General features: G+C 49.6%; 1 protein-coding gene across 3 annotated transcripts in view; it reads right to left on the bottom strand.

Moving 5' to 3' along the window:
* Nucleotides 1–2,172: 2,172 nt before the first annotated feature.
* ZNF362 (zinc finger protein 362) overlaps nt 2,173–23,757 on the bottom strand; it is a 43,164-nt gene continuing 21,579 nt past the window's right edge. For all 3 annotated transcript variants that reach the window (XM_017884551.1, XM_017884549.1, XM_017884550.1), the window contains 6 exons: nt 23,718–23,757; nt 19,865–20,198; nt 18,515–18,739; nt 7,877–7,955; nt 7,590–7,748; nt 2,173–3,955 (listed from right to left, as the gene is read on the bottom strand). In XM_017884551.1, coding sequence (XP_017740040.1) covers nt 3,839–3,955; nt 7,590–7,748; nt 7,877–7,955; nt 18,515–18,739; nt 19,865–20,198; nt 23,718–23,757 — 954 coding nt within the window. In that variant the 3' untranslated portion in view covers nt 2,173–3,838. The remainder of the gene's footprint in view (nt 3,956–7,589; nt 7,749–7,876; nt 7,956–18,514; nt 18,740–19,864; nt 20,199–23,717) is intronic.

Here is a 23,757-nt window from a genome sequence, read left to right as displayed (position 1 = left end):
TAAGGTACCTACCATCTCCTAACTTGTTCCTAATTCATGGAATAGAGAATCTGACAGGAGAGTCAGCTCCATCCGGTGGTGTGCTGGTGTATGTCTAGCAGTTGACTGGGGAAAAAGAAAGCCCTGATTTATAGTGTTTGCCAATATCCATGGTGTAAATCCCACCGTGGCTGATTTCAAGCTACCCATACTCACTGAATGCAGAGCTTGGAAGAGGTGTGCACAATTTTCTCACATAAATCAGGACAGCCATTATGCACCACTGGCTGCACCTATGTATCAAGTCAGAGTCAGGTGTCCACCCTGGCCAATTGGCTGTGGCTACAGTGGGGTCATGTGACACAAATATGGCTGCCAGAGCCCATCCTTTCATGGCAAAGCAGGCTATGGGAGGCCAATTTCAGAGAAAGAGATGAGGCTCCTGAGATTACTGAAAATATGCTGGTTCTTGGCTACAACACATTCATTTCCTCTTCTGCTAGTAACACACTCTGGTTTCCTCTTAGTGGAACCTCTTGTGCTTCAGAAAGTGAAGCACATGAGGGCTTCACCCTGTACTCCAGGCTGAGAGGATGGGCCCTAGACCCAAGCAAAACAAGCACACAACATGATCCAGTTAGAACCAGGAAGACCCAATTAGACTTGCTGGGCGCTATGGTTTGAATGTGGCCCCCCAAAAAAACACGTTGGAAACAACTCCCAGTGCAACAGTGCTGGGAGTTGGAGCCTAGTGGGAGGTGTTGGGTCATGAGGGCTTCACCCTCATGAATGGATTAATGCTGATTATAAAAGGATATGAGCTTCGAGTTCCATTTTTCTCACTCTCAACCTCTTTTTGAGATGGATCTTGTTCTGTCTCCCAGTCTGGAGTGCAAATGGTGCAATCACGGCTTCCCGCAACCCTGACCTCCCAGGCTCAAGCAATCCTCTCACCTCAGCCTCTGAAGCAGCTGGGACTACAGGCGCATGCAGCACCACACCTGGCTTTGTTTTTTTGTTTGTTTGGGTTTGGTTTTTTTGTAGAGACAAGGTCTCCCTATGTTGCCCAGGCTGGCCTCAAACTCCTGGACTCAAGTGATCCTCCTGCTTTGACTTCCCAAAGTGCTGAGATTACAAGCATGAGCCACCAAGCCTGGCCTCAACCTCTCTTACTCTTCTGCCTTCTGGCATGAGATGACATGGCATGAAGGCCCTCACCAGATGCTGGCACCATGCTCTTGGACTTCCCAACCTCCAGAACTATGAGACTGGAATTTATTATGAACAGAATGAAATTTCTTTTCATTATAAATTACCGAGTTTGTGATATCCTGTTATAGCAGCATAAAACGGATGAAGACACTGAGGCTTTTGTCAGAGACAGAGGCTTGATTGCTGGAACCCTGGGGACTGTAAGACTAGAGCTGCTGACCCCACAGGAGCCTCAGGCTGAAGCTGACTCAGAACAGAGTGGAGAGCTGGAGACACATCCTTTGAGCCCTGAAGGTGGCCTGACCACTGTCCTGTTACATAAACCAATACATCCTTGTTTGGATTGGACTTTCTATCATTTTGCAGCCAAGTCTTGACACATGAGGACTGTAAGGACTCAGGGAAATTAGTTCCCGATGATGACCTCCATGGTAGTCACTTCTGTCTCCCTCACAGTGCTTCCACAGGGCCAGACTTGACAAACTTTTGGGGAATTAATTACTAAATTTCCTTCCTAGACAGTCAAAACATTGACTCCCATGGGAAAAAAAAATGTATGACAAAGACATCTTGGACTCCCCCTCCAATCCCTAGAATCACTTCCACAAATCACGCACTCATGATGGACCCCCACAGATGGGTGGGGTGCCCCTCAGGGAGTAGTGGAAGTGAGACTTATTGGTAGACCTAGTATATCCAAAAAGGCTCCGGAACTAGGTAATGCTGGGTCAATTTATGTCACTGCTACTATACTGCAGCATGATCCTTAGTAAAGAGCCTCTCTTGGTTTGCTGCCCACTTCTTAGGGAGTTGTGAGGCAATCAACATAAAGCACTCAGGTCAGCACCTGGAGTGAGGCCAGCCCACAGGGAGGCCACTTCCTTCCTTCTCCAAGTCTGCGGGGCGGGGGAGGGGAGAGGAGCAATGGAAAGGTGCCCCCCAGCCCTGCCCTCGCACAGAGCACGCCAAACACCACTGCCACCCGGGTGCAGGTACAGTTTATTCTTCACAACAGAGAAATACAAAGAGCAGAGGGTTTGTAATTCCTTTGTTTCTTGCCCCTTTAGTGTTTTCCCCTACATTTGATTTTCATTTGCTCCCCACCCCCTTTTTTAAATAGAATGCAAACTACCTTCCTGAAGTGTCTGAGGGGCACCTGCCCTCACCTCCCTGCCTCCAAGATGCAGACTGAGAAGCCAACAGACTGTTTTTTCTTTTTTAATAAGGTAACTAGTTCTAAATATGGTGGCCTGGAGGTCCCATAGAAAAAGCAAAGGGGTGTTAACAGTATGTGTAACAGCGTATTTACAGGGAGTAACATGCGGACAAAAAGCTACAATACTGAGTATCAGACGACGCAAGTCAAACAAAGGGCTGGGGGTGGGGGCAGAGAACCCCATGGGAAAAGAAACCCCAGGAAACGTTAAACTGGTAAATCAATGGCGAGTTAAGGCTTAAAAAGTGTATAAAAATAACACAGTTAATATTCAAAACGGAACTCCAGATACAGAATATATAGATGAGTTTCTGTCTAGTTTTCTTTTTTTTTCCCGGGGGGATGTAGGGGGCTTCTCCGGGCTCTGTACATGGTTCCTATATACACGGACACGCATGGCTTTCAGATTGGGGTGTGTCTGTGGGGGCTGGGGGCAGGGTCTGCTCCTGGGACCTGCCTCCCCGAGGATCCCTTCCCTGCTGAGGGGCCTAGGGCCTCGGCTGGGGATTCCCACTCCATGGCAGGGAAGACAAATAACCCCTCCCTGGGCACTGCCCCCATCTGGAGGAAATTCTGGAGGGAGGTCCCAGCCCCAGGCCCACTCCCTCCCCATCCCCCTGCCCACAGTCTGGCATGGTGGGAGAGGTAGCCGAAAGGTTTCCTGGCCAGCACCGAGGTAGACTGGGGTGGTCTTCAGGGCAGCAGGGGAGGGCCAGGTCTTACCCAGCCCATCCCCACCCCATTTCCCTGGGCCCGCCACCCAGCCCATCACTGCACCCTTTGGTCCTGTGGATCTCCCGCCCCTCTCATTTCTGCCTCCTGAAGCTGCCGCACCCCTCTGCTCAGTGATGCCCGGGGCACAGCTCGAGGTGCGAGCCAGGCACTCAGGGGCGAAGGGCTCACTCCAGCTGCTTCCTGCCCCTCCCACCTGGGGGTCCCCTTTGCAGTCCAGAAACCCAGGCCTGAGCCTTCCGTCAAGACCTGAGGCCATGGCAAGAGAAGGTCCCACACTGCCCTCTGGTTCTCTGCGTCCATCTGTCCGATTCTTTAAACTTCTCGGTCTTAGCAGCACCAACTTCCTGGCCAATAAATATCTTTTCTGTTATTTCCAAAACAAACTTAAAAAAAAAAAAAAAAAAAAAACAGTGAAGCAAGTGAAGGGTGGGGAACAAAAAGAAAACTCAACAGAGAGGTTCAAAGTGCTCTGAGATCGTCTTTGGATGCCACCAAAACAGTCCAGAATCTTGCAGTTGGCCTGGCCGCCCCTGGACTGGATCAGGCAGGGCTTCTGCGGACCAAGCTTTCTGGAAGGTTGGGAAGGTGGTGAGAGAGCTTGGTGGTTCCTGGAGGGCCCCTGGAGGGAGTTGGGGCCTGGTGCTGCCTGGGTCTGTGTCTGCCAGTGGGCCGGGTGGGGCGGCGCCTCCAGTGGGCTCAGATGAGAGAGATTCGCACCGGGATGCCGGGGGACTCCGTCCTCTGGGGTGAGTGATGGCTCACCAGGTGCTCCACCACCGTGTGTTTGGACATGTGCTTCATCAGGTAGGTCTCCTGTGGGCAGGGGTGAGATTCAGAACAGGGAACCACCAGCAAGGGAGGGAGAAGAGGCTGCAGTTCCCACCAGCAGCCACTGGAGGGCTCTTAGTAGGCGGTCCAGAGGGTGGAGGACAGCCACAGCTTCGCAGGGTCAGTTGGGCATTGGCCATTGGTTCTAGAGACACTGCACTGCTGCCAAGGGTGAGTGCTGGCTGGAGAGCTCACCCCTCAGCAATGCCCACCTGTGGCTCCCCGGGGCCAGGTCCCCAGCCCCTTGCCACCGGGCTGTAGTTGGGTATACTGGCTGACCCTCAGCCCTGTCTGCCCGGTGGAGCACAGTGCCTGCATCTGGCTGGTGATCCCAGTGACAGTCAGGCAGCAGGACTGGGCATGAGCCTAGCTCTGCTGTTTCTTAGTGGTGAGAACCTGGACAAGTCATCTTGTCTCTCTGAGCCTGTTTCCTCCTCTGTAAGCAGGCATGGGGGAGGAACAACCTCAACAGGTTGCTATGGTGACAGAGATCAAGCCCTTAGCATGGAGTAAGGGTTGAAGGTCCACTCCTGCCCTAGTCTCTAAATTTCCTTTCCTTCCTTTTCTTTTTTTAAGGTCTCACTGTGTCGCCCAGGCTGGAATGCTGTGGCACAATCACAGCTCACTGCAGCCTCAACCTCCTGGGCTCAAGCAGTTCTCCCACCTCAGCCCTCCAAGTAGCTGGGACTACAGGTGGATACTATCATGTCCTCCACTGGCTCTGCTGGATCTGACCTAAGGCACCAGAACTGGGCAGGTGAGGCTGTGACCCAGGGCTCACTGCAGGCCCAGAAGCTCTCACACTAAGCCACATCCTTCCAACTGCCTTTGCCAGAAGCAGAGGCGGTACTCCAACCTACCACTCCTTGACTTCAGACCTCAATATGCTCTGAACCCAGCAGAGGAAGCCCTCAAATGTGGTGGCAACATGCTATCCAATACCAGAGGGAAGCAACCCACAAATTCCTAGCTAGGAAACTATTCTTCAGTGGAATACATAACAAAGAAAAGAAGTGAGGGTAAGGGGACTTAGAGATTAAAAGATATACTGGCCCACTATGACGTAGAAATCTTATTTGGATCTTGATCTAAAAAGAATAATGTAGGCCGGGCATGGTGGCTCACGCCTATGATCCCAGCACTTTGGGAGATCAAGGCGGGTGGATCATCTGAGGTCAGGAGTTCGAGACCAGCCTGGCCAACATGGTGAAATCCTGTCTCTACTAAAAATACAAAAGCATAGCCGGGCGTGGTAGCATGCGCCTATATTCCTAGCTACTCGGGAGGCTGAGGCAGGAGAATCGCTTGAACCTGAGAGGCAGATGTTGCAGTGAGCCAAGACTGCACCACTGTACTCCAGCCTGGGGATAGAGCGAGACTCCACCTCAATTTAAAAAAATAATAATAATGTAAATATACCCAATCATGGCATTCATGAGACAAATGAAAATGTCAGTGCTGAATGGGTATTTGAGTATTTGATAAGGACTTTGGTTAATTACTTTTTGGTGTTCCAAAGGTATTGTGGATATGCTCAAAAAAGGAGTCTTTATCATTAGAGACAAAGTGAAATGTTTAGAAATAGTATGATGTCTGGATTGTACTTCAAAAAATAGGAGTATGGATGAGGCAGGATTGGTTGATGGTACAGGAGGTTATGGAAAACTTGAGCATTAGAGATAGGCAGGGACTGACTGGAGATCAGCTAGCCAAGCAGGGGCTCCCGCTCACCCCTTTGGAGCCCTTTTCCCTGCAGATTCTGTCCTCTTTGCCTCTTGATCCTCCTCTGCCCTTTGAACTTCAGGGAAGAATAAATGTTACAGACTCAGCACTCAGCAAGTGGCAGCCCTAACTGGCACCTGACAAGTACTGCCAACGACCCCACCTACAATCCATGAACTCCCTCCAGCCAGAGTGACCTTGCAAAAATACCTTCCCTGCCAGGCACAGTGGCGCAACCTGTAGCCCTAGTTATTCTGGAGGTTGAAGCAGGAGGATCCCTTGAGCTCAGGATTTTGATTCCAGACTGGGCAACATAGCAAGACCCCATCTCTAAAATATACCAAAAAACAAACAAACAAACAAACAAATCTCCCTGACAGTCCCCTCCCTGTGGCTTCCCATTTCACCTCAAAAAATATCCAAACTTTCCTAACAGAGCCCCAAGGCCCCAACTGACCTAATTTCCTTCGAGTTCTTGTAACATGCCAAGTTTGTTCCACCTCAGGGGGTTTGCACTCAGTGTTCCCCTCTGAGGGCATGGAAGCTTCTTTCCCCTCTTCCTCCTCCTCATCCAATTATCCTTCAAGGCTTCATCTAAGTGGTGCTCCCCCAGGTGGTCAATCTGGACTCACCCCCCTTCCCAACTCCATTGTGTCCTCCTTGCTGTCCTTCAAAACACACTTTTATCACAGTGGTTCTCAATTGAGGTGATTTCCACCCCCAGGGACAAAGAGCCAGGATGAGAACCCAGGAGTGGCAGGGACAGAAGGAGTTCTCAGAGAGGACACAGAGGGGCAGAGTTTCAGGGCCATGCTGTCCCCCAGGATGCAGGACTTCAGAATGCAGGACAGCAGGGCCCTGCAGCTCAGCCCCTCTGTGTCCTCCCTGGAGACATTTTGTGGCTGTCACCACTTGGGGAGGGGTTGCTACTGGCATCTAGCGGGTGGAGGCCTGGAATGCTGCTCAGAGCCCTGCCACGCGCAGGCCAGTGCCTACAGTGGAAAGGCCCGGCCCAAACGGCCATCTGGACTAGGGCCGAGAGGCTCTGCTTTACAGCAGTTACACAATTTCCCATCAAACAATTACGTGTGCACTTGTTTAATACTTGTCTCCAACAGTAGTTATTAACTTCCCTGGGGGCAAAAAATAGATCTGTCTGGCTCATCATCCCAATGCCCAAGCACCAGGCAGAAGTGTTTAGTAAAGACTGAGTGAATAAATAATGGTACTAGCTCAGGTTGATTTGGTACCACTCTGCCAGCCAACAGCCCTGTGAGTTCATCCATTTGACAGATGAGGAAACTGAGGCTCAGTGACCTCTATGTTGGGGATATGGGGGCTGTTAACTAGAATATTAAATCGACCAGAAGCCCACACTCAAGCGACTCACCTGGGGGTGAATGGTAGTTCTGGGTGCCGAAAGGCCCTCGTTTGGGGAAATTCCCACCCAGGGACGGGGGCTGAATGCTCTGAGCTTTGTGGGCGGCTCAGGCCTTTCCTGAGATGAGGGTGGCTGTGGACGTCACTGCGCCACCTTGTGGCCGTGGTGGCAGTTGCAGCTTCCTGGGTGACAGGAAGGCCCTTCTCTCTCTCTAGCTGTGCAGAACAGGTGAAAAGCTTCCTGCCACTGCCGTGAGTATTCCAGGGCCTTGGAGACTCAGGCTAAAGGTAAGCAGGAGGCTAGGGGCTTGGCGTGGGGTAGCTGAAACCAGAAGTGGGAAGCAAAAGCCCTGGTTCTACTCTTCCCTGTGATCTCAGGGAGTCACTTCCCTTCTCTAGGTCTCAAGTTCTTTGGAAAATGGGAAGAGTCGGCACAGATCTAAAGAGGGGGAAGCAGCTGAGGCCTGGAAGAGGAAGTGGCTCCCCTGGGGCAGGGCACAGGCTGACTGGCACTCACCGAGGTGTAGGCCCGCCCACACATGCTGCAGCAGTAGGCCTTGGCGTGCTTGATGGCATGGGCCGAGAGGTGGATCTGCAGGGAGGCGGAGTCCGAGTAGGCCCGGTAGCAGTTGGGACACTTGTAGGGCTTGTCCTTGTTGTGCTGGCGCTGGTGAGACTGTGGGGGCACAGCAGGGAGTCAGGAGAGAAACAGGGCTCCCCTGCCCCACCCCCTTCCCACGCTCCCTTGTGGGGGTGGTGGGGGCACCAGGCCACCTGGTGGGCAGAAGGCAGGCAGGCACTCACCTGGAGGTTGGAGAGCTGAGTGAAAGCCTTCTCACAGCCAGGATGTGGGCACTTGTAGGGTCTGTCGCCTGTGTGGATTCTGCAATGGGCAGCCCAGTAAGGTCGAAGTCCCTGACACATACCCCAAGACCGCTCCAGTCCCCAAGTCCTTACTCTGGCCCCTAAGCCTCTCAGTCCCTACACTGCCCATGCTCCCCAAGGACCAAGAGTGAGCCCAGGCAAGAGCTGGAGACTTCAACGGCCATGGCTCCTCCTTCCTTCTCTGCCCTCCACTGCCAGTCTGACCAGAGCCTCCCGCTTCCCGCAGGTCCCTCTGCTGTCCCCAGCCCACCACTAGAGCCCTGGTAGTGACCCAGTGCAGGCGCTGGAGGGGGCCTGATTTAACTGCCCCTCTCTTTCAAAAACCCCACACTACAGACCACACATTGCAAAGAACACAGATGCACGGCTTTGTCGGGACCTTCCCTGCCCACCCAGCCTCCTTCCCTAAGAAGAAGGAGACATCTCCTTCTAATTGGCCCCAGACACTTATTTCCTGTCCCTACCCTATGTCAGGCACATGTCCGTGACAGCTACATGGTCACCCCAGCAAATGGGAGAATGTGGGACAGCACGGCCCTGAAGCTCAGCCCCTCTGTGTCCTTCCTGGGAGTTCCTTCTGTCCCTGCCACTCCTGGATTCTCATCCTGGCTGTTTACCAGCTGGGTGACCTTGGACAAACCACTGAGCATCAGTTTCCTCATCTGCAAAATGGGTATAAAAATACAGTCCCTACCTCCTCGGGCTTTGTGAAGATAACATCAGATAATGCATGTAAAGAGCTTAGCCTAGTGTTGCTACAAAGTAAGCACTCAACGTTTGCCAGTTATCATTACTCATTCATTCACATTCATTACATTGGATACCCATGCCCCAGGCACTGTGCTAGGTATTTGGAATGTATCATGAACAAAACAGACAAAAGCTACTGCCTGGAGGAAATAAGCAACAAGTGTGAAATAAACAAGTAAATCACATGTAGAAGGTAGTAAGTTCTGTGGGAAAAACAACAAGATGGGGGGACCATGAATGCCGGGAAGAAGGGGTACAGTTTTAAATGGGGGTAAAGGACTCATGGGGAAGGTGACATTGGGGCAGTGACTTGAGAGCTGATGAGCCTATACCTGCCCAACAGCCCAGGTGAGGATGGGGTTGTGGACTGGGCGATGATGTCCACAAATGGAGCTCAGCAGCCTGGCATGCACTAATAGTGGGCTTCCCGGCTTTCTACACTCATGCCTTTGCCCCATCTCCCTGGGCGTGTCTTCAAGCATCTATTTGGGCAAATCCGCTGTACCAAGCAGGTGGGCAATGAAATGCCAGCTGGGCCTGAACCTTGTTTGCCTAATTTGTTGAGGAACAAAAGTGGAGGGGAATATCCAGATTTTACCAAAAGGGTGTTCACTTCTTCCTTCCAAGGCCCCAGCCCCTCTCACTGACTGGGTTTGCCATCAGCCCATCAACAAATTCATCAAAGAAACTAAAGCCCCTCTGGCCAGGCCCAGTGCTAGACTCAGGGACACAGGGTTGAGTAAGAAACATTCCCTGCTACCAATAAGCCCATTGGCTGCCATTATAAACATTGACAAAGTCCAAATTCCTTATATGTCATTCAAGCCTTCATCAGGTGGCCCAGCGTCCCCTCCCTGCTCGTACACACCCTATGTCCTGGTCAGAGAATGACTCTTCCCTGCCAGCCGTGTCTGATAAGTCTCCACACACCTCTGCTATGTCTGCATCCTCAGCACTGGGACCTCCCCGGCTCTTTGGCCTGGTAAATGTCAGCTTATCCTTCTAGATATGTTGGCGAGTGGGGCTCTGCGGAATCTCCCGGGTGTACTGCTCACCCCACAGGCTTCCAGAGCACATTCCTCACCACAGAGCGAACCCCACTGGACCCTCGAGGCCGCCCACACTTCTCTCCCCTGCTAGCTGGGGAATCCCGAGGGCAGGGACGGGCCCCAGTCTCAGGATCAAGGCCCAGGGTCTGGCCTTCCACAATAGCTGTGCCAAGAGAAGCTGAGCTGATGCAGTTCTGAGCAACCCTGTTCTACCTGCACATTTCTGGGTGTCACGTTTCAGGATCCCACCCCAGGCCGCTGCACCCTGTCTCTACAATGGAAGGACCTTAAGGGTCATCTGGACCAACTCTGCCTGAGGCCAGCATCCTCTTCACTTCACCCCATCCTCATTCCCTCTAGAGCTGGGGAATTCGTTTAGTTAGGCTCCCCGTCACCTAACCCCAAGGGTCCCCAGGACTCATGCTGCCTTTGTCTTAAACCCCACAACCGCTTCTCCCCTTGCCCTGAAACCCAGCCACAGTGGCCTTGCACTGGCTCCTCCAGCACTGAGCCCTTTCCCACCTCCAATCCTTTATCCAAGCTGTTCCCTCTACCAGGAACACCTGTCCCTCAGCTAACACCTGGTTAAAACCCAACTCCTGTTCTCAGCATAAAAGTCCCTTCATCAGGGCAGCCTTCCCTGACCCCCTAGACCAGGTCAGGCTCCCTGCGGCCCACCTCACAGGCAACGAAGACATCGGCTTCCCAGAAGTCTCTGCATGGGTACTTACTTTCTCCATGTCTGGTTACTGCGTTCCTTCAGAGAAACTCCCTTGGGCTCATTCCCTACCATCACCCCAGCACCTGACATGGGCTCAGCACCGAGGGGATTCCATAAATAGACACAGACTCAATGAAGGCAAGCGAGTTCTTTCTCTCTAAAGTCAATCACTGACAAGAGAAAGAGGTTCCACATCATCAGCGACTTCCATGCCCGGAGTGTATTTCATGAGGGTTTGCTGACTGACTGACCAACAGTCCTCCAGCAGATTCGGGTTCTTCCTCAGGAACCAGGCAAGCCCTCTTGACCAGCAAGCTGCCTCTCTGGCCTCCTCCCATGCAAGTGCAACAACTGCCCAGCCTCCCCCTGGACTCCCAGCCTCAGCCTCTCCCCGCCAGGCCTCGGCACGGCTGAAGCTGCAGGGCTCTGACCTGTTCACAGCCCAGTCTGGCAGCCTCCACGGTCTCCCTCTTTTTCCAGGACAGAGTCCATATCCCCTTCCCCAACTTGCAAGGCCCTTCACATTCTGGCCTTAGTTTCTAAGGCCTCCTCCTCTGCCACTGTGCTCCCTGGAGGACCATCTTACCAACCTCCCCCAACACACATGCAGATGCAGCCCCCCAACAGGCCTCGAGCCTTTGCTCATGCCATTCTTCCTCCAACTGGGGAGGGCTGCGGACCCCTCCGTACTCAACCCAGATGATCCCCCCCAACCTCCACCTCCTACTTCCCTCTCTCAAGGAAGTTTCCACATCTGCCATCCTCCCAGGTCACAGTGGCAGGGGCCTGCCTCTGCCCGCTCCTGTGTCCCTGTGCATGGCACCCAGCACGGGTCTGGCTCCGAAAAAGCTTCAGGGAGCAACTGTTGGATAAGGAAGGACCATGCTGCCTGTTCTTTTGGCCACAAACCTCTTGTCTTCAGTCCCTGAACTTCAAGTCAAGCCTAAGCCCTCAATTCTAACATCAGAATCCTCTCTTTGTAAGACATCTTCCCACTAGGGGAGCACCCAGCCCCAGCTCCCACATCTGTGGTGATGGGAAGTCCACCCTGACTCTAGGTGGTCACTCTTCTTTTTTTTTTGAGATGGAGTCTCGCTCTGTCGCCAAGGCTGGAGTGCGGTGGCACAATCTCCACTCACTGCAAGCTCCGCCTCCCCAGTTCAAGCAATTATCCTGCCTCAGCCTCCCAAGTAGCTGGCCCGTGCCACCGTGCTCAGCTAATTTTTTTGTATTTTTAGTAGACCACTATGGTTCAAGACCGTGTCAGCCAGGCTAGTCTCGAACTCCTGACCTCAATAATCCGCTCACCTCAGCCTCCCAAAGTGCTGGGATTACAGGCATGAGCCACAGTGCCTGGTTGGTGGTCACTCCTCTTTAGGCAGCACAAGGATGCTGAGCTGAAGCTAGTGGCCCTGGACTACCCTCCTCCACCCTCCACTGTCCTAGTCCCACCCAGGGGCTCCAAAGACTTGCTCTGCTCTCTTGCCTGGCACTGCCACCCCCATGTGCTTCTTCTGCCTGATGCCCCAGCCCCTTCCTTCTTTCTGAACTGGGCTGCTCCTTGGTGCACTGCACTCGAATCTTGCTTCTGCCCCCTCTTAGCTGGGTGACCTTGGGCAGGTGACTCTGCCTCCCTGAGCCTCAGTTTCCCCCTCTCTAAAATGGGGATAATAATAAAGAAATTTAAGAATTTAAAGGGTATTCATAAATATTTTGCAGTGTTAGTTTTAATACATTAATTTCTATTTAAGTTAAGCAACTTATGAAAACAAGAGGAAATATATTCAGTGTTTCAATAAAATTATTAAGGATTCATGAATTATCACTTTTATTTCTCAGCCATGAGGTGGCTTCAGGCATGCCGTGTTTTTTAACTAAAACAATGGCCATAGATATATGAAAGTTAAATATTCCTTGAGAGGATCCCCCCTCTGTGGCATTTTTCAAATTCATTATCTCTTATGAAGAAATAACAAATTCACACCACACAGGGATTTTATGGACACCCTGTATATTAAAACACCTTAAGCAAGACCTGGCACACAGAAGTTCTTTAACAAGGAATAGTTGTCATTGTTATTAGCATTATTATCAGACTTGAAAAAACTAAAATGACAGTTTCCTCTGCTGCAATGATCATTAGGCATGTACATAACATCGCCCTGCCAGGAAAAGAAAAACAAAAACAAAACCACTTTGCACCCTGAATAAACAAACAGACAAATCCAGAGTCACTCTGTCTAGCTCTAGTTCACAAATAGATAGAACTTTCAGCCATTTCCTGTAACTGACTAACTTCCTCCCAAAACAATGGTTTGTTTGTTTGTTTGTTTGTTTAGATAGGATCTCTGTCTCCCTGGCTGCAGTGCAGTGGCGCGATCTCAGCTCACTGCAGCCTCTACCTCCTGGGTTCAAGCAATCCTCCCACCTCAGCCTCCTGAGTAGCTGGAACTACAACACATGCTACCACACTCGGCTAACTTTTTAATTTTTTGTAGAGATGGGGGTCTCAACGTGTTGCCCAGGCCAGCCTCAGGCTCCTGGTCTCAAGCCTAAAACAATGTTATCCCCGACTCCCGCACTGTGATATCTGCCAGTACAGACAACCCTTACACATACACTAACTGCACGAGACAATGCTGATTTTCTACCACGATCAGACTAACAAGAACAGAAAATGTTCTATTTTCTCTATAAATCCATGTGGTGTTTATTATGTAGAGGGCTGATCCTTCTGAAGCCTGGACTTGTGCAATACTTCGCAAGTCCCTCACTTTGCTCACGCCTTCCTTTCACGCTGCAGGCCCATTAAGATGCTCCAGTGCCACTCAACTGCCTCACTCCGACAGTGCTCCCAAGCACATCCTCCTCAACTCCTAGGGCGGATCTTGCTTTGCCCTCTTGCTAACTCTACCTCTATTGCTTGACCGGGGCTGGCTCTGTTTTGGACATGACCTTCTTTTACGCCCTTCAATAGTGGCTGTAACATTGGGAAGATGGATTTGATTATATGATCTGATGCCTGGTTCTCTGCCAAGGGACCAACAAGTAGGAAAGGGCCTCTGTCAAATAGAGGACAAGGAATCTGGAATCTGGTTGCTTCTTCAGCTTCGGCTTTGTTTGTTTGTTTGTCTAGAGAATCCTGGGAGTTCTGGGCATGTGGGACACTCGCCTCTTTGCCACTGAGTTAGGACACATTAGTTTAATTATATGTGCCAGCGCCTAGTGACTTATAAACTATCTTCCAATGCTGATAGAATCCTCTTTTGTTGTTTGTTTGGTTTCCTGCCATTATGAACTCAAATCAGTCCAAAAGAGTGGGGGGGGGGGGGGAATTGTGCCCTCAGGAATGGAGAATAATCCCTGAGTCAAAGAACATTCTGGCAAAATACTCTCCTCTCCTTCAAAGGCCTGTTAATTTTTTGTTGCTTTTTTTTGGTCATGTTCTTAAATAATATTTTTAAACAAAGTCTACCTCTTGAAGAAAAAAAAACAGAATTCTTCATCATTATTATCACTTGCTCCTGTGTTTATTCGCTTGCCTGTTCCCTCAACTTTGTGCTGTCACCTTTCTCAGATCCAGGTCCCAGATTCAGAAAGATAAAACTGCCAAGGTGCAAATGCAAATGCAAATGCTCTTGGCGTTTCCAGATGGCTGCTGGGCAACACCAAAGACTTGCTTCCTTGCTTTACAAAAGGAGGGATGCTTACAATGATTGGGGTTTGTATTCTTCTTCTTTTGTTGTTTTTTGTTTGTTTGTTTTTTGAGACAGAGTCTTGCTCTGTCACCCAGGCTGGAGTGCAGTGGTGTGATCTCAGCTCACTGCAACCTCTGCCTCCCAAGTTCAACTGATTGTCCTGCTTTGGCCTCCTAAGTAGCTGGAATTATAGGCAGCCACTACCACACCTGGCTAATTTTTGTATTTTTAGTAGAGACAGGGTTTCACCATGTTGACCAGGCTGGTCTCAAACTCCTGACCTCAAGTGATCCATCCACCTTGGCCTCCCAAAGTGCTAGGATAACAGGCGTGAGCCACGGCACCTGGCTTATATATTCTCCATATTTTTAATTAGCCAAACACTAGAGTGATAGCTGCCCTATGAAGTCTGTAGCATAAGAAAGCTGACAAAAAGAGAAACCTCCCTGGGTTAATTTTATACATACATAAACATATAATATGTATAATATATGTTCTTGTGCACTTTTTAAGATGGACCAAAAAAACCTAATCTAATGCACAGAGGGTGGCATAATAAGCATCAACAAAGACATTTCTTTAAAAAGATTTGGTCTCTAGATTTAAAATGCCCTTAACAATTAGTGATAACGCTTTATGGGATTAAAAGACCCTGAAGATGGGCCAATGCGCTTGCTGCCGATGATATGTTTTTTTTTGTTGGTGAGATGGGGTCTTGCTCTGTCACCCACGCTGGAGTGCAGTGGCACAATCTTGGCTCACTGCAACCTCTGCCTCCCGGGTTCAAGTGATTCTTCTGCCTCAGCCTACTGATGAGATGGGACTACAGGCGTGTACCACCACACTCGGCTAATTTTTGTACTTTTAGTAGAGACGGGGTTTGACCATGTTGGCCAGGCTGGTCTCGAACTCCTGACCTCAAGTGATCCACCTGTCTCGGCCTCCCAAAGTGTTGGGATTACAGGCGTGAGCCACTGTGCCAGCCTAACATGTTTTTAATATGAACAACTGATCATGCACTATACCTTCATAGAGGACTCTATTGTCCTCCATTGTGATATTGTTGATTATTACAATTAACTAACCGGAATCATTTGGTCTAATCAACAGGAATGATTTTTACCCTCACACTTGCTTAAAGGCCTCTGCTTCGAGCTAGAATAGACAAATGCATACAGGCTGCCACGCTGACATCCTCTTCTTGACCAGACACTGCCAGAGGCCAGGGTGGACTCCAAGAGTCCTTGGTCCAGAAGTAGATAACTGTGAAAGCGGACTAACTAACCCACGATCAGAGGAACAGGAATTATTCCCCAGGACTGGATGAAAGCAACTGCTTTTACCCTTAATGTTCTACTAATGTTCTAATTTTCCAAAAGTCTTTTTTTTTTCTTTAATCTGTCTCTAATCCTCAATTTAGGAGGCTGTATTCAATAAACTGGAATAAAATATTCCTAAAATGGTGCCTTCTTCCAACTAACTCTTCAGAATTCTGGGGTGAGGGTGGGAGGGGACTATAAAACCTAACATAGATATGAAATAATAAATCATCAAGGAAATGTTGAAATAATCATTCTATTGAAAACAACAAATGTAATTGGCCTTATCTATAAAACTACTTGGAATAATTGCTAAAAACTCTTCAAAGTATCTTTGCTGAGACCCTTTTCTTTTACGATCATTAGTTCTGTAAACAGGATCTGTAAGAATCCGTCCTCCTTCCTAACAGGATATAATTGGGTAAATCAAATTTGTAACCATGGCTGTGCCAGAAATGTCACATTTTAGACGAATTTCATTTAATTAGGCATGACAAGTCTGAGAGTAAGAAACAAGGTCTGCACTTCAAAAGTGGGAATGAGGGCTCCCCAGGCCTCCAGGAAACCGGACTGGACCTGCTCTATGGCTTGTGGAATTTCAGCCTCTAAGGTTATGAAAAGACATCAATCTCTGCATGTCCAGAAACACTGACAAACGAAGATTCTCCAAAAAGAGGGTATCCCCCACATTATACGTTGTATAGGCACAATCTGGCAGAGGTGAATTGGATGGTTCTACGTTCCTGATCTCTAATAATATAAAATTTTTTCACACCGACACACACACACACACACACACACACACGCAGTTCTGGCCTGGGGGGCCTTACAAAGTCTCCTAACAGAGTTAACTCTCAAGCTTTTCTATCACATGCTCTAATTTTAAGAACCATACAACTGGGAGGACTTTATCAATCAACACCTTGTTACATACATCTCTGTACATAAACCTGGGCAAATTTTTAAAAAATCAAAGTAACAACAAAATCAGAAAATTTCTGAAACAAACTTATGTGGTCAGATTTGTGCCTTGGGGATCACGGCAACGAGAAAACAGACTGACATCTGGCCCTGCTGCCACTGTACCATTTTGTTCTTTTATTTTTTTTTCTTTTGAGACAGGGTCTCACTCTGTCACCCAGGCTGGAGTGCAGTGGTGCAACTTGGGCTCACTGAAGCCTCGACCTCCTGGATTCAAGCAATTGATCCTCCCACCTCAGCCTCCCAAGTAGCCAGGACTACAGGCATGCACCATTACTCCCAGCTAATTTTGCATTTTTCTGTAGAGATGGGGTTTTGCCATGTTGCTGGTCTCGAACTCCTGAGCTCAAGCGATCAACCCACCTCAACCTCCCAAAGTGCTAGAATTACAGGCATGAGCCACTGAGCCCAGCCTGCCACTTGATTCTTACTATCATACTCACACATCATGTCCCAAAGGCAGAGAAATAGACAAGGTAAAACATCTTGCACCCAGGGATAAAGGATTCAAAGACAATGGAGATAAACGAATAAATGACAAAAACAAAAAAAGCAAATAAAAGATAGAGCCCTTCTCATGGTGGCACACGCCTGTAATCCCAGTTACCTGGGAAGCTGAGGAGGCAGTGGTTGCAGTGATCCGAGATCATGACACTGCACTCCAGCCTGGGCAATAGAGTAAGACTCTGTCCCCCACCCAAAAAAAAAAAAAAAGCCCTTCTGTATAGTATTGGTCCTCAAAACAGAAAAAACCTTGAGTTCTTTCTGTAAATTACAAACTCCACAAACTCCACAACAAAAAACAGTTTTATCCCTGACTTTTACAATGCTGATATTGGCAAACACGTGCCAATGCTCACACAGATGATCTCTCACATGTGAGAAAATGGTGCTGCTTCCCCTCTGAGTAGATGAACTGCAATCTTGGTAATCTTTGGCTCGTTTTTAAAAATACCAATGGTATTTTTATTTTGTGAGCCATTCTTTCTGATGGCTATGCCCTCCTGCACAAACTTTTCTTTTTTTTTTTTTCTTGAGACAGAGTTTCACTCTTGTCATCCAGGCTGGAGTGCAATGGCGCAATCTTGGCTCACTGCAGCCTCCACCTCCTGGGTTCAAGCGAGTCTCCCGCCTAAGCCTCCTAAGTAGCTGGGATTACAGGTGCCCACCACCACACCCAGCTAATTTTTGTATTTTTAGTAGAGACGGGGTTTCGCCACATTGGCCAGGCTGGTCACGAACTCCTGACCTCAGGGGATCCGCCCGCCTCAGCCTCCTAAAGTGCTGGGATTACAGGCGTGAGCCACCACGCCCAGCCACAGACTTTTCTTAAAGCATTTATAGCTTTGAATCTCCCTTTCACACACTCAACTAGACTGTATGCCCCAGGAAGGCAGAGATTTTCATCCGTTTTGTTCCTTGCTATATCCTCAACATCTAGAATAGTGTCTGTCATAGAGTAAAAGTTTCTGTAAGTATTTGTTAAACGGACGAATCATATGCTCTGTAAAAACCAGTTATATTTATTTCAAAATATTTAATAATTGCTTATTTTGTGCCACAAACTGGGGATGTGGAAATGGAAGAGACTGAGCTCTTGCCTTCAAGAACTCCCAGTAGACTGAGCGAGGTGGGCAGATAAACAGATGTGGGCGTGCCAGCCTACCACTGCTATGATGGACATGCACAGAGCCCTGTGGGGACACAGAGGTTGGGTCCCTTACCCAGCTAGAGCAATCAGGGAGGGCTTCCTGGAGGAAGCTAGACTGAGCGATGACAAGGGGATGGCCAGAGAAACAGGGAAAAGCGGGAGGAAGGTGTCTCTGGTAAAGGACATAGCATGTGCAAAGACATAGAGATGAGAAACAGTGGGGATGGGGTGCAGTAACAACAGCTAAGGCCAGTGAGGTCCTCAAGGGCTGTGACCCTGAGGGCAATGGGCACCTGGAGAAGGTCCTTGCCCCTCCTTGCACTGGCTCTATGTGCCAGGCCACAGGTGCTGAGTTGGGCTGCAGCAGGGCAGCAAGCAGGTCACTCACCTGGTGTGCTGCTGGAGGTGGGAGAGCTGCCGGAAGGACTTATCACAGTAGGAGCAGTGGTAGGGCTTGACGCCCAGGTGGATGCGCAGGTGCTGGGCCAGGTAGGAGGCGTTGGCAAAGGACTTGGAGCAGTGCGGGCACTTGTGGGGCTTGGCCTCTGTGTGCGACTTGGAGTGGATCTGCATCTCCGACTTGGTGAAAAAGGTCAGGGGGCATACCTTACACCTGTGGAGCAAGAGGCAGGTTCACACGCAGGAAGACCCCCAGCCTGTCCATCTCGGGGAGGTCTTCTACATCAGAGAGACCTTGCACCTGGGACAGTTTTTTCCTGTGAGGAGCCCAAGAAGCACAGGCCCACCTGGGAAAGATGGGACAGTCTCCCAGACTGGGCACCCTTAAATCTGGAGGAGGAAGCTCTTGCCTGGGGGAACATTACAGAGCCCGGGGCATAGGGTTATACCTCAGAGGGAAGACAGGCCTGATCCTGGTGAGGCTTTGCCCAGGGCTACATCCCATGGTTCTGGGGAGGAGGCTCTACCAAGGGAAGTAGTTCTCAACCAGGCTGCTCATTAGAATCATCTGGGGAGCGTCTAAGAAATACCAACGCCTGCCCCACCCTCCACACCCTCCACCCTCAAAAAATTAACTCAGAATTCCTGGAGATGCAGCCCTGGCATCTGCATTTTCTGAAAGCTCTTCAGGTGATTCTTTAAAATTCTGGTGGTGGTGGTGGTTGTTTGAGACAGAGTCTCACTCTGTCGCCCAGGTGGGAGTGCAATGGCCCGATCTCAGCTCACTGCAGCCTCTGCCTCCAGAGTTCAAGTGATTCTCTTGCCTCAGCCTCCTGAGTAGCTGGGATTACAGGGGCGCACCACCAGGCCCGGCTAACTTTTGTATTTTTTGTAGAGATGAGGTTTCACCATGCAGGCCAGGCTGGTCTCAAACTCCTGACCATAGGTGATCCACCCACCTTGGCCTCCCAAAGTGCTGGTATTACAGGCATGAGCCACTGTGCACGCCCTCTTCAGGTGATTCTAAGGTGGCCAGGGTTGAGAACACTGCTTAAAGGGAGGAGGAAACTGACTCTCACAACCCCAGGCTGCGGGGGCGGCTGCCAGGCACAGGCCACACCTAAGGGTCCAAAGCTCTATTCCCCTACCCAGCAGCCCTCCCCGAATTGGGACTCGGGATGTGGGTGGGGCTCTCCAGAAGGCCCCGCCCCTCTGGACCCTAGCCCTGCCCCCTCGGCCCAAAGGGTCCGTTTGAGCCCCACTGCTGGGCTCCTGGAGCAGCTCTGGCTCAAGTCCCAGCCCCAAGCCCACTCGGACCCCATCCCGCCGAGACCCCCACCTGTACGTCTTGCCCTCCTTGGCAGTCTCGCCCGAGGCCAGGATGGGGTAGGGGACTACAAGGACAGGCGGACCCCCCGGGTTCTCCGCCTTGATCTTTTTGCGGCCGCGTTCGGACTTGGGGGGGCCAAGCAGGCCGTGGCCCTGGATTGTCTTGATGGAGTCCAGGAGAGGGGGGCTGGTGATCCCTGAGATGAGGGTGGGGGACGAGGCGATGAGGCGGCTCTGGCTGGTGGTGGTGGGTGTGGACGGGGTGCTGGTACCCGTGCCCGTGCCTGTGCCCGCGCTCGACTCAGAAGTGCTCACAGCCGGGGTCCGGGTGGACAGCCCCAGACCTGCGAAGACAGGCGGGTGGGGGTGCGGGTGAGGGGAGCTGCAGAGGCCAGCTCAGCTGCCCACCCAGCTATGTGATTTTGGCAGGCGAGTACCCCCTTAACGTTCATAAGTTACCACCCAGGGGTAACTAAATGAGACCTTGTGCATGTGTAAGATGCCTTAGGCACCTTAAGATTAAATTGAGTTATATAACAGAGGCACTTTGGAAAAATTCAAATTATAGAAAAAGACTGAGGCACAAAGAAGTTCACTGCTGTCTTATTTATAACAGCAAAATTTTAGAGGCAACTGAAATATGCAACATTAGGAAGGGGTTCAGTAAACAGCGATTAATTGCCTCTACTGAACTGCCCATTGAAAAGGACGTTATGTTTGTTTAAGCAAACTACATATGTATGCACAGAAAAAATAAGTAGGAAAGAATGTGCCAAAATGTGATATGGATGGTAGACTAAGAGTAATTTTTTTTAAAAAAAAAAGAAGCTTAACTGTACTTGATTCGACAATGAGAGTTTTAAAAACTTCTGTAGTAAAAGTTATTCTTTTAAAAATGAGAGGACTAGAAACATTTATAATATCAACTGAAGCAGACAAAAAGATGAAAATGGTATCTATTGTGTGGTTCTAACTACGTTTTTTTTTTTCTTTAAAAAAAAGCTAAAAATTTGTGCATTGAAAAAGATAATGTCAAGTCAGCAGCAGAATGTTTTGTATCATACACTGGTGGTGGGAGCATACATTTGCAAAGCCTTAATGAAGGGTAGTCTGGCAACAGTCATTAAAATTTAAATATGGCCAAGAACGGTGGCTCACACTTGTAATCTCAGCACTTTAAGAGGCTGAGGTAGGAGGATTGCTTGAGCCCAGAAGTTGAAGACCAGCCTGGGCAACGTGGCAAAACCCTGTCTCTACAAAAATTACAAAAATTAGCTGGGTGTGGTGGCGTGTGCCTGTAGTCCCAGCTACTAGGGAGGCTGGGGTGGGAGGATCACTTGAGCCCCTGAGGTCAAGGCTTCAGTATGCCATGATCATGCCACTGCACTCCAGCCTGAGTAACAGAACAAGGACCCTATCTCTTAAAAAAATAATGATAATTAATTTAAACAAATTTTAATGTACATAACTTTTGGCAGAGTAATTCTACTTCTAGAAATTTACAATAAAGAAATATTCCCACATGAGCATAAAGATGTGTGTACAAGTCCATACAAAATTGTGATCAGACAAAATTGAACACAACCTGTTTGTCCTCAGCATGAGCTTTGTAAAGAGCTGTGGTCCACTCTCATTAGGGAGAACTGCACAGCCACTAAAACAAGATCGATGTGATGCAGTGACAGAGAGAGAAGGTCGAAATGTGCTGTCAGGTGAAAAAAGCCAATCACAGACATATGAGGTCATTTATTTTAAAGAACACACACTCAAACTACATACGTAGTTTGGACAAGATATATGTGCATATGTAAACGCACAGGAATAGATCTGAGAAGAGACACATCAAACTGCTAATTGTGGTTCTCTCTAGGGAAAGAGAAGAATTTTTTGGTAAAGGAGATTTTCCTGCTTTGTCTATCTGATTCTATATTATTTGAATCTTTTACCTAGTGAATTTATCCATTTTTAACATCTGTGATTAAAGGACAAAATAAATTATAAACATGAAAATTCTCACAATAGTAGGATTAAGGTTATTTTTTCTCCTTTCAGCTTATCGGCAATTTCCAAATTTTCTATAATGACTATGTATTACCTTTATAATAAAAAGTGAAATATATATGTTTATGACAGAATGGTGAGTAGGAAAAGCAAGTTAAAACCATGGGTACAGCCCTACCACAAGCTCAGCAAAACACACACGAATATTGAATAACAAAAAATATGGCAAAGGAAGGAAATGGACCAAGAGCCTCCCTGAGCTGCTGGGTTGGGAGCTGGGGATTATGAATGATTTTTTTGTTGCTAGTTTCTCTTTTTTCCAAATGTCCCTTAATATGCTTATATTACTTTTTTAATATTATTTTTATAATGGAAAAAATAAATTTAATAAAATCATAGTAACAGGGGATATGCAGAGTGCGGCTGGGGCCTGGATAGGTTTACCAGGCCCTGTAATTCTTGGGTGACTCTGGGAAAAGGCAGGAGAGAAGGAAAGAGGCAGAATCACCTGGCTGGCAGCAGAGGTGACAGGGGAGGAACAAAGGCCCAGCCACTGTGATCTCCCAATAAAGCCTATTCACCAGGCTCCAAGGAGGGCCTCCAGTGGCTCCAGCCCCTTGACATTACCCCAGGATGTCCCCCTAGCACCCCAGCCTCAACCTATCCAAGACTTAGCTCACATCTTTCCCCAACCCTGTTCCTTCTCCAGGAATTTCATCACAAGGGCAGTGGCCCGGGAGTCTCCCTCACCTCCTGCCTCCCCTCACACTCCTACATCCTGTCCTCTTGTCTCCCACAATGTATCTCAGATCTGTCCACTTCTCTCTATTCCCACTACCACCGTGTTGCCCAGGTCACCACACTCCTGAAGATCTCCCTGCTTCCATGCTTACCCCGACAACCTTGTCTCCACCTAGCAGCCAGACTGGGTTTTCTCAACCCATATCTGAGTGTTTCCTCCCCTACTTAAAAACCTTCAGTGGTTCCCCACTGAAGTGGGTCAAATCCCAACTGCTTTGTGGCCTACAGGGCTCTTCTTAGTCTGGTCCCTGCTTCCTTGAAGCCTCAGCAGAACTGAGTATCAAAACAGAGTGAAGACACGGGCTCTGGAGCCACACTGCCGGCCTCTGCCTCTTACTAGCTGTAAACCGTGGTTGCACGTGGCTTTACCTTTCTCTGCCTCAGTTTCCTCATCTGTTGAATAGAGACATTACGGTGAACTGCATGAAACTGCTGTTTTTCTAAGTCAAAACGGTCCGGTGTTCCACCTAATACCAACAGCACACACCTCACAGGCTGCCGGGAGTAAAATGAACACCGGTGAACAGACACGGGCGCTCCACTGCAGCTAGCTGCCACCATCACCATCATCATCACCATCTTCTAGGCCTTCCCACCCCAGACGGTCTGTCCTTGTCTTGCTTCCTACACACATACTCCCTCCGCCAAGTGCGGTTCCCTCTTCCTGTCCCATTTCCCTGGTTTGTTGCCAACCTCTCCTTGCGTTTCGGCTCTTACCCCCCAAATCTGGTCGTTCTCTGGGTTCCCAAAGAATCTCAGGATTTCCAAAGTTCTATATTGGGAAGCTAACTTTCCTGGTGAGCCCCATGGGGCAGTGACCCGCTCCTGTCGTGTCCACTGCGGGGAGAAGGGTCCTTCCCGTACAGGGTCGTTGGAACTCCGGTGCTGTGGCTCGTCGGGCCATCCCCGCCACCCCACGCTTTGCGTCCTACCCCCAGGCCCTGCCCGCCCTGCTCTCACCTAGCAGGGTCCCATCCTCACCAAGTCCCCTCTACGCCCGCCCCGTCCCACCCAGTCCTCCCCGGCCCCGCCCACTCGCCGGTCCCGCCAGCGCCGCCTACCTGTGACGGTGCTGGTGGCCGGCCGCGCGTGCAGCGCCAC

This window comes from Rhinopithecus bieti, unplaced genomic scaffold (genome assembly GCF_001698545.2).
Source record: "Rhinopithecus bieti isolate Rb0 unplaced genomic scaffold, ASM169854v2 scaffold_13029, whole genome shotgun sequence".
Taxonomy (NCBI): domain Eukaryota; kingdom Metazoa; phylum Chordata; class Mammalia; order Primates; family Cercopithecidae; genus Rhinopithecus; species Rhinopithecus bieti.
The sequence above is the reverse complement of the archived record's forward strand: the minus strand, read 5'-3'. Positions and strand labels throughout refer to the sequence as shown.